This window comes from Molothrus ater, chromosome 18, assembly GCF_012460135.2.
Source record: "Molothrus ater isolate BHLD 08-10-18 breed brown headed cowbird chromosome 18, BPBGC_Mater_1.1, whole genome shotgun sequence".
Taxonomy (NCBI): domain Eukaryota; kingdom Metazoa; phylum Chordata; class Aves; order Passeriformes; family Icteridae; genus Molothrus; species Molothrus ater.
In genome coordinates, this window is record NC_050495.2 from 3936147 (window position 1) to 3946662 (window position 10516).

The 10516-nt window shown below is 49.9% G+C and overlaps 1 protein-coding gene across 1 annotated transcript; it reads right to left on the minus strand.

Moving 5' to 3' along the window:
* Window positions 1–6430: 6430 nt before the first annotated feature.
* On the minus strand, window positions 6431–10209 carry RPL6 (ribosomal protein L6). The gene is made up of 7 exons (XM_036393495.2): window positions 10112–10209; window positions 9295–9543; window positions 9106–9204; window positions 8621–8764; window positions 7718–7766; window positions 7012–7196; window positions 6431–6626 (listed from the first exon to the last, which is right to left on the minus strand). The coding sequence occupies exons 2-7, from the start codon at window positions 9541–9543 to the stop codon at window positions 6474–6476; spliced, it is 879 nt and encodes a 292-aa protein (XP_036249388.1). The 5' UTR covers window positions 10112–10209; the 3' UTR covers window positions 6431–6473.
* Between the last annotated feature and the right edge of the window lie 307 nt (window positions 10210–10516).

Genomic DNA, 10516 nt, shown 5'->3' on the forward strand with positions numbered 1-10516 from the left:
GATGCTGCTGGTTTATGTGAGAGGTGCAGTCCTCTTGTGCTCTCTATCACTCACCTATTTTTCCCTGTTTTCCTCCCAGCCAGATGGCACAAACCAGGAAAGGCCAAATAATTCATCATTCCACATTTAGGCTGGACTGGCCCCAGGGTGAAGCCAGAGTGGTTGAGAATCTTTTCAACTTCAGGAGTTTCTTTCTTTGTGGTGTGGTAGAGGTGAGTTTATGGTGCTGCAGTGCAATGTCCTGTGCTTATAAAATCCTGGTCCTGACAGGGAATAGGAACTGTTTTATAAACCTCCACTTTATGCTTAACAACAGCACAGTGTTTCTTTAAAAATAACATCACAAGGAGCCTACAGAGAACCAGCAAGAACTAAACTTCAACCAAAATAACCTCACAATCAATCAATCAATCAATCAATCAATCAACAGGAGAACCAGAGCAGTGCTGTCAGTCACCCAAAGCCAGCAGCATCACCCTTTCATGACATTATCATTTGGCAGCCAGGTGACATCAGCCCAGCCCTCCCTGCAGCACAGGGGACACATTTTGTGTGCTGGGCTCCATTCTGTTATCATGTGGCTCCTGATTGGGCCTGACAAACACATCAAAAAGCCATTTTTTAGGCTTGATTACCCAGTCTGCCCAGGCTTGGGGTGGTGGCAATTGAATGACATGAAAAGTTGAAGCTCAGGGTGACAGGATGGGAAGAGTGATAGAAATTCTAATGAGAATTATAAATCCCCAGGAGCAGCTGCACTGCCTGGCTCACACTGGGACACCCTTCTCAGGCACTTGTGAAATCAGCAGTTATTTCAAGGGAGCCCAAACCACACAATTTGTGCTGTTATTTGGATTATTTTAATTCTATTTTTTATTCAAGCTGTCAGGCAGTTTGGGGATTAATGGGTTGTCTGTGTTAGAAGGCAGTTACAGAATGATGTGAGACATTGCCTTGATGAAGTTCTGTTTAATTACAAAGCAGGCAAGTCTTTCCTGGAGTGCTGGATTAAATAAACCACACATTTTTATGCTCAGTGCTTTGACCAAAGCCAGGATTCGAACAAAACCAACCCAACCCTCTCGAAATTTCTCTTGCATCAGCAGCCTCTAAAGGCAGTTTTCCTTTTTCTCCCCCTGTGCCCCTGCTCTGGGCATATTTGGCTTTTTTCTCTTCCACAAAGCTCCAGGTTTCCCATGGCCTTTTTGCACCTTGCCAGGCCCCAGGGAAGCCATGTGGGTGATGTGCAGTGCACAGGAGCTCTGCCATGTGCCTCTCCTTTGAGCAGGGGTTTGAGCTGTGCTTTCAGTCCCTCATTCCACAGGGACATTTGTTCACGTTTTTTGTGTTTTCTTGAAGGAAGAATTCTGGTTCCCCACCAATTTCTATGAAATTCCACAAAAGAGATTTTCCTTTCAGCTCAGCAGGACACTCTCAGCAGAAATTTAAATGGTACCATCATTTTGAGGGTGCATCACTCTCTTTAGGGCCTTATTCTGAAAAATGCCTTTCCTCCCTTGTGAACCAAGGGCTGCTTTTGTACATTTTATCTTGGGTTTTATTTCCTCTTGTCCAAATGGCCATTTTGAACAATAGGATCCCATGTACAGCACATGGTGATACTTGAAAGCCTTAATTTTAAAACCAATTACATCCTAAGGCATCTGTCAGGCCAGTGGAGAACTCTGCATCCACTAGGACTGACAAAACAGATGAAGATGAAATTGCTTCTGGTTTAAACTTTATTTTCTCCATGAGATTTAAGGGCATTCCTTGGGGTGGCTCTCTGCATCCCACTGGCTTGTTCCAATGGATTGAAGAAATCATTTCACCTTTGTGTGGTTTCTTGTTGTTCTCATGGCAGTTTTTGACCTGGATGTCACGAGGCCAAAGTGCTCAGCAGATGTAAAATATGAGAAGCTCGGTATGATCATCATTAAAGCCAATCTGCAGGCAAAGCACCAGGAACTGCTCATTGGGCAACTGCAGAAACACCCAATGGCTCCAGAGTTTCTGAATCTTTGAGCTCTGCTGCCCTGTACAAATAAAACAGCCTAAATTCTGCAAAAAATGACAGTAAAACTGATAAATAGGACTATGAGAACATTTCTTCTTTGTGCCACCTGTGCCAGTGTTCAACACAGCACAACTTTTGTACTTTTTAGTCTGAAATGTTGATATGATCTCATAGAAGATCAGATTAATGGATCAGGTTCCCTCTCAGTGTCAGCCAAGCAGACACTGCTTATTCTTTTATGTACTTCAGAAAATGGACATAAATTTTCCATTTTCTGAAGTTGAAAACACTTCTTGAGACCAGACACGAGGAAGTATTTCTGCTTTCTGCAGTATGTGAGCACAGACCTCTCTGAAAATAAGTGACTTGCTCAGGATCACACAGAAAATCAATATTTCTGAGGAAAAACCACTGAATTTCTTTCATCTCAAGTCCTATTTTGACTACTGTGCTTCCTCTCTCCTCATCACTATTACAACTAATAAGTGTTTATGTCTGATGGAGTGTGAACCATGCTTAGGTCAGAGAAGCTGCTGGCTCTGTGTGCAATCCATCATGCAAAGTCATTTCCCCTGAGATAAACACTGAAATAATGGGGAAAAATAGATAGTGAGCAAAACCAGCCAGCCAGCTGACAAAAATGGGGTTTTTGACTGATAGCTGGGAGAGGGTTAAGACTGCTCTGATCTAAACACCCCAAACAACAAACAAACAATTAAAAAGTAATAATAAGATAAATGTTCTGGTTGCTGCATGGCACCCATGTCAAATTCCACATGCAACCATCCCAGACCCACCCTCTGCAGTGACTCAGGCACTGCCTGACTTTGCTCAGCCAGTGGCTTCCAGAACAAAACATAACAAGGACTATTATGAACAACATCCTTATAAAAACAAGGATTTAATTAATGTAATTGCTTAAGCAATGAGTTGTCAAGTGCTCAGTGCAGACTGCAATGCAGGAGAACTGGAGAAATCCAATTAACAGGTGAGTAGTGGCTGGGAACCTCAGTTCCTCTTCCCAAACCAGGACAGGAGCTCTTTATGGTGTATCCATAGGATTGGCATTTATTTGATTATTTGAGTTTGTGGGGACATCCATTGTGAATTTCTTGGCAACTGTTCTGAACTCTGAGGATAGGGAGGGCAGGGATCAGGTGGAAATAGGCTGGGAGAAAAAGGTTCAGCTTCTCCTTCATGACAAGGCACATCCTACAGCACAGGTGAACTGAGCAGCCAGTCCCTGGACATCTGCGAATTTGGCAAATTTTCCTCACCACTCGGCCCAAAAGGTGTGGGTGTCCCATAAAAGCACCTTCACACTCCAGCTTGAGCATCCTCTCTTAATTCAGGTTAAACCCAAGAGTGTCACAGCTGAAATGCCACAGGTAAGTGTTCTCTGCGAGCCTGGCACTGGAAAGGGCTTTGTCTTTGTCTTGCAGATCTGCCTCAGTTTCTCCTGAGGATCCTGGTCCCAGTAGGATTCTCATTCCAGAGGCAAAGCCCTCTGTGGCAGCTGGACAGAGCCTCACTGGGCTGGAGCTGCAGCCACCAGGTCACTGCACAGCTGACAGGTAAAAATAGGTGCCTGGAGATAACAAGGCATCACATCTTATTATCAATTCCCTGGGAAAGCCAACATCCCTCTCTCTTTCCTCTCCAAAGGATGCTTTATTATAATTACATATCACTTTATTAGGCAGCTGAAGCAAAGAGCACATTTGATGCTAATGAAGTGCTGCTGTGGTTGAGGCTGTCACTATTTTTGGAGCTGCACATCTCCAGCACTTTTCATTGGGTGATGGAGGCTTTGGATGTCTCTGGCTCCTTCTGTGGGGGCTGCCCAGGAAAAAGCAGTGACTCAGCGAGCCCAGCTGCAGAACTGTTCACATGGAATGGGAAATGCTGGGGCCAGCCAGAACGCACACAAAGGCTCTTTATGTGCTGCAAGTTGTGCTCAGGTAAGGGCCAGCATTATCTGGATTAAAAAAATCCCCCTGTGCTGGTCACCTGCACAGGCCTCGTTTTTCCTGTTTTCCATCCCTCACCCTGCAGCTTTTCAAAGAAGGCAGATTGCACAGAACTCAGGGAAAATATTTGGGAGGTTGGAGACAGACACATCACAGCTGATCACTGGCTGCCTCTCCTTTTGGAAAATAAGGGGTTTGCCATCTCCATTTCCTGCAGCAAAGCCTGAGGAGCTGCTTGGCCTGGGGAAGGCAGGATTTGGTGTTCCAATTTCTCTGCTCCCACGTCCCTTGGTGTGACACTGGCATCCAGCTGGGGCAGTGACTCAGCTCAGCCACTGACAGGAGCAGATTCCTCCCTCCCTTCCTCCCCACCTTGCAGGGTGTGTTGCTGTCACCAGCTCATGACACAGGTGACAGGAACAGGGCAATGGCAGCACTGCTCCAGACCAGCATCTGCTGATAACCAACTCCCATTTCCAAATCGCTTCCTGACAGCACAGTGGCAGACAAAGCCTCCCCTCCCAGCCAACAACGTTAATGGTTCCAGGTGTCTCCTGATCCACAAAGCAGGAATGTGTCAGAGCAACCAGGAATTCCAAGAACACCATTGGATCTCCACACCCAACTGGGTTTTTGGGGCTGTTTTGTTACTGCAACTTCCCCACTCCCCCAGGGAAGGGAATGACTGGAGCATTATTGTCCTGCAGTTTTCCCTCAAGAGCACAAGGGTGTGACTGAATTTACAATAACATGCTCACACAAACTCTTTCGATTCTCCTTGGAGAATGGATGGGGATTTCCCCATTTTGTTGTTCTCACACACAATTTTGAATTTAAGTGAACTTTCTAAGCATATTTGGTTAAGGTTTTTCTTAGGCCTACCTTAGGAGTAGCAGGGAGATGTGTACAACCCTTCTGTATCATTTTAGAGCTGGTTGATATCATTCCCAGAATTGCAGGAGAAACTCCCTTTAACGTAAAAACTTTGACTAATCCCATTATCCAGCAAAGCACACACAAGAGAGATGTAATCAACAACAGACCAAATTCCAGTGTCAGGGAAAATAAAGAACACAGGGCAGAACACAGCACAGAGCAAGAGACTCCTCCCAGCCAGGGCCAGAACTGTGCACAGGGCACAGCCAGCTCACTGCCTCCCTCTGCTGAGCCTCGCCTGTACTGCAGAGAATTCCAGGCTGCTCTGGCTTGGAAGGGACCTTACAGCTCATCCTGCCCCAACCTCTGCCACTTCCACCATCCCAGGGTGCTCCAAACCTGGCCTTGGACACTTCCAGGGATCCAGGGGCAGCCACAGGGATCCTTTGGGTACCCTGTGCCAGGGCCTCAGCACCCTCAGAGGTAACAATTCCTTCCCAGTATCCCATCTAACCCTGTCTCTGCTGGAGGGAAGCCATTCCCTGTGTCCTGTCACTCCAGGTCTTGTCCCAAGTGCCTTTCCAGCTCTCCTGGAGCCTCTTTGGACACTGCAAAAGACTTCAAGGTCTCCCTGGAGCCTTCCCTTCTGCAGGCTGACACCCCTCAGCTCTCCCAGCCTGGTAATGACCAAGAGGACGATGGTGGGAGTGCCCAGGGCTTTCACTTTGGACACTTTAACACCCACCAGCACCAGGCAGAAGCCCCTGGGTGCAAACCAGGTACTCCACAGGTGTCCAAGTTCTCCCACTGCCTCTGGAACACTCCAAGCCCAACTCCTCTTTCCCCCTGAGCATGGCTTCCACCTGAGGGAGGGCTGGATTGCTCTCTTCCCCATCATGTTCTCATGGAGCCTGGATGAATTTGTTGAAATCTTTATTTCTTGTCAAGTCTAACCCTGTTGGCTACCTCAGCTCAGAATTACTGGGCAGACAGATGGTGCAGTTACATAAACCTGGATTCCTGCAGAATCTGGCTAAGGAAGAGCTCCAGAGTGCCAGACTTGGTGAACTGTACATCCCTGCTTTGGGTAAGAGCATTGATTTCTGCTGGGTTCAACACAGCACTAACCTTCTCCACTCTCACTTTCAGACACTTCTATTCTGCAAAACTGTGGAGTATTCCCAGCATTTCCACTTCAAAATCAAAGCATAGCTCCTGAAATACCTGTAAGGAGCTATTTATTAGCTGAAGTTCAGCACAGACATATTTTGTCTCTGATTTTACCCTGCACTGTCCAGCCTTAGCTGCTATTCCCAAAGCAAAATCTCTTCAGGATCCCTTCCCAGCTCGTTCAGAGTTAAGACAACTGACTTCCTATTTATGTTAAATAGTTAAAGAAATCCAACAACCACCACAAAACTACAACAGCCAAAACTCCTACACCCCAAACTTCTCCAAATTCTGGTCACTACCTACAACCCCTCAGAATTTCACCCCACATCAACAAGCACTGCCAGAGCCGTGCAACACCTGCTGTTGCAGACTGCAATGAACACACCACAAATCCTTGCTTTTTTCCCTTGGAGTTTAATGTGGTGCTTGCAGAAGGCTCAGAACACCAATTTGTGAGGATAAACTCCATTTGAGAGAGAGAACGTGGAGCGCAGGTACCCCCGGAGCTGAGGCACCTTCCTGATCCGTGCCAGGATCTGGGAATCCACGGCCTTCTGGTCTGTCTTGCGCTGCTCCGTCAGCTCGTATTTCTGCAAAGCACAGAGAACAACCTTAAAACCCTGGGAGGAACTGCAGGATCCTTTAGAGAGAGGAGAAAATTCAGAGCAAACTTTGAGTTTTGGGATTTTAAAGAAATCTTTCCCCCATTTGCTCTCGATAATGGGAAGGTGGTGGAGCACTGAAGCACTCCTTGGAGCCAACAGAGTGACAGCATTTCTTGGTCAAAAAAGACATTTAACTCCTTCTCCTCTGAGAAAAATCCCCACATTTAAAAAAGGGGTTACCTCATTTTAATGGCATTACCTCACTTTATTAATGACCACTTAAAATCCACCTGTTTTTTTTTTCCTGTTAATTCCCCCTTTCCAGCCTAGCCAGGAGCATTGAGAAAGAAAGAACCACCCTGTCCCTTACTTCTTTCTCAGTGTCAAAGATCTCTCCTTCCTGGTGCTTGGGCTTCCTCAGCCTCTTCTTCTTGAAGTAGGAATCCGTGAGATGCTTGGGAATTTTCACCCCAGTGAGATCCACCTTTGTGGATGTGGCAATAACAAATTTCTGGTGGGCCCTGCGCAGAGGCACACGGTTGACAGCCAGGGGGCCTGAAGGCAGAGAAAACAAGAACAAGGTCAGCTTTTCTGCTGAAAACCACTGCCTTGAAGCTGAATTTTTGTAGTCTTTGTGATGACCAATTCCTCCAGAGTTGCCTACAGATAAAATCTCAACAGTCAAAGCCCTCTAGAAATACAAAAATCTCCTTTCTGAGCTCTTCCAGGTAGTCAGATCCTGAAGCTTAATTATCTCCCCTCCACCTTCCTGCAAAGTCACAAATGGCACAATCATTAAGGTTGGAAAAGATCCCCAAGATCATCAAGTCCAACTTTTGACAGATCACCACATTGTCAACCACAGCAGAGCACTGAGTGCCACATTCAGCTGTTCCTTGGACACCCCCAGGAGTGGTGACTCCACCACAAAATGTGATTCCCCACTGCTGTGCCAAACCACACACATGCAGATCTGTTGTGCTACTGACCCCAGAGACAAACTTGAAAGTTGAACTTGAACTTAAAAGACCCAAAGAGCCCCCAGAACAAAAATACCACGTTTAAATCAATTTTACCTGTAACAAGCAGAAGGCCAGTATCAAGCTGCTTCAGGAACACAACACGCTGTAAAGAAATGAGATGGGACATCAATCCTCAGGTCCCAGTGCTCCCATACCACAGCCAAACTGGGATTGTGCCTGTGTTACTGGTACAAGCACTGACAGTGCTCCGGGTGTGGGTCAGCTGTGCCACCTGAGGAGCTGCCACCTTGTGATCCAGGCTCCTCTCCAACCAAGTGTGACTTTCCATGAGCTTTATCTCCCAAGGCTGAGCAAAGCCAAATACTCCAGTTTTACTTTCCCCCATCCCACAGGATGGCAACAGCCATCCCAGCACCCAAATCCTTTGTGTGAGTTACAGGCAGGAATTGGATAAACACAACAAGGACTCTGTAACTTCACACAGTCAGAGCCATTCCCCCGCTGTGTTTTGCTCCTTCTGGTGAAGGTTGCCTTCTCTGACAGCATTCTTTATGGAATCATGAACATCAAAGACAGAGAATTCAAGAAAAGAAAATAAAAGGATACCAGTGGTGTTGGTGCCCATCCTGAGGATGGAGAACCAATATAACAATCCATTATACCCTGATAATTATATTAAGAATTAAACTCTAACTTTTCTTTTGCAGTAACTGCTGTAGGACGAAGCTTTTGTCTTTGTAGGAGCAGCAACAGAAACAGGCACTGGCTTTGCTCTGCAGCAAAACTGCACTGTGTCCAAGCAACTGGCTGAGCCTGTTTTACTTCAGCTCTGCTCAGAACAACCTTAATTTACAAACATTTCACCTCTGCCTCCCCTAAAGGAAAACACCCAGGCAGAAATCCCAGATTTAGACCCAGCAGGGTCAGGCAGTATCAGCTGGGAGACTGAGGGTGTCTGAAGGGCTGCCAGACCCCGGGAGCAGGAGCAGTGCCCACCTTGCCGCGGTGCCGGCCGGTGAGCAGGATCAGCACCGTGCCGGGGGTGATGGACGCCCGCAGGCGCCGCTTGTGCTCGCAGAAGGGCTTCTTGCCATGGCTCAGCAGCTTCCTGGGAACGTCCTCAGTGGGGTAGTACCTGGGCTGGGAGCACAGGACAAACATCTTGTACCACCCATGTGTCTCACAGCACAGCAACTCTTCAAGAAAGTTTTCCCTATTTCCCTTCAGTTCAGCTTTCTGAAGGATTTCTGCTGCAGATCGGCTTGGGAACACATTGAATATATTGGAATATTTTGTGTCCTGCTCTGTATCTGTGTGTGCTTCCACCTCTGCACAGCAACACACAGGACAGAGAATTCCCACCTGAATTCCCACCACCTCCCTTCCACGAACTGAGCCCCTGCATCACCCCAAGCATGAGGCTCATCACCCAGCCTAAAGCCCCTGCAGCAAACCACGAGCATCCCGGTGCTTTTCCATACCATCTTCCGGATTTTAACCACCCGGCTGCCTCCATTCTTGTCTCCCCCCACTGGCTTAGTGATGGTGGCACGGGGCATCTCCTTCTTCTTCTTCTCTATCTGTGTGCAAAGAACGAGGAAAACTCAGCACGTTTCAAACCAAAGGCACCACGATAAACCCCATTATCCCCCCAGTGCTCCCCATCCTACCTTTGTCTCTGGGGCCGTGTACTTGCGCTTGTACAGGGCTTTCCTGGCGTACATGGCAGAGCGGGAATACCTCCCGATGCCGCGGGCCAGGACGGGGTTACGGCTGGCATGGTATTTCTTCACCCTCTTCTTCTTGTCCCCTGCTGCTTTCTGGCTCGGCTTCTGCTCCGCCGGCTTCTTCTCCCGTCCCTTCTTCTTGGCCGGCTTCTTCTCACCTGGCTTCTTCTCCGGCGCCTTCTCGCCCGCCATCTGCGATCAAGGACAGGAGGGTTTAAGGCTCGTTACAAAGCACAGAAAATAAAAATAAAACAATTCAAACCATCCTTCACACCTTGCTAGTAGCTGTCAGCCACCTCCTCCGGGCGTAGCTGACTTAGCCCTGTTCCCTGTGCGCCTCTACACGACTCAAGCTGCTCCTGCACGCTGGTTACAAGAGCTCCAGCGCACATCCAAGCGCTCCTCGGTGGGAAGCCCGAGGATACGCAAACACATCCCGAGCCTGCAGCCGCCTCTGCCCCGGCTCGGGACTGTCCCGGCCCCGCTGAGCTGCGGGCCGTGCCCCAGCGGCCTCCCCCGTCCAGCCCCAGCCCAGCTCCCGGGAAGCTTCGGCGAGGCCTCCAAATCCCGCCGCGGCCTGGCCTGCTCGGGCCGGCGACACTCCCGTTCCTCCCCACCCCCGCGCCCATCCGGGCCCATCCGCCGCTCCCCGAGGCTGCCGCGCCGCGCCTGTGGCCGCGGCGGGGCCGCCGGCGAGCGGATGGCGGCGGATGGAGCACGGCGGGCCCGGCGCCGATGGCGGCAGCTCCGCCATCCTCACCTTCCGGGGAAGCAAAAGGGACTCACATCCGGGTGCGCGGGCTAAGGACAGCGCGGCGTCTGACGTCAGCGCGCCGCGCGGGGGAGTATGGGACTCGTAGTCCGAGACGGTCCGCGCTGCCCAAGGCAGCCCCGGGTCACCAGCGAGGGGGACACCGGACCCCGCGCCCGCTCCGGGGGCTGCGGGACCCCCAGCCCGGACAGCGGCCCCGCCGCGCCACCACCGCTTAACCCGCGTCCGCTCGGGGCTCGGCCGGCTCCGCGCCCTGCCCCGTGTACGGGCGAGGCTCCGGTGCCACCGCGCTCCGGTGCCGGGGGTCCCGCAGCCCCCCGGGCGGAGCGGCGGCGCGGGGCGGGGCGCGGCGCGGGGCGATGACGGCGCGGGCGGTGACGCGGGGCGGGCCGC

What these genes read in the sequence shown, in the direction of transcription:
- RPL6 (XM_036393495.2), bottom strand. Translation starts at nt 9,543, where the DNA reads ATGGCGGGCGAGAAGGCGCCGGAGAAGAAGCCAGGTGAGAAGAAGCCG. An exon ending in ACACGGCCCCAGAGACAAAG is followed by an intron (nt 9,205 to 9,294) that starts GTAGGATGGGGA and finishes CTTTGCACACAG; the next exon opens with ATAGAGAAGAAGAAGAAGGA. An exon ending in TCTTTGACACTGAGAAAGAA is followed by an intron (nt 6,627 to 7,011) that starts GTAAGGGACAGG and finishes TGTGCTTTGCAG; the next exon opens with AAATACGAGCTGACGGAGCA.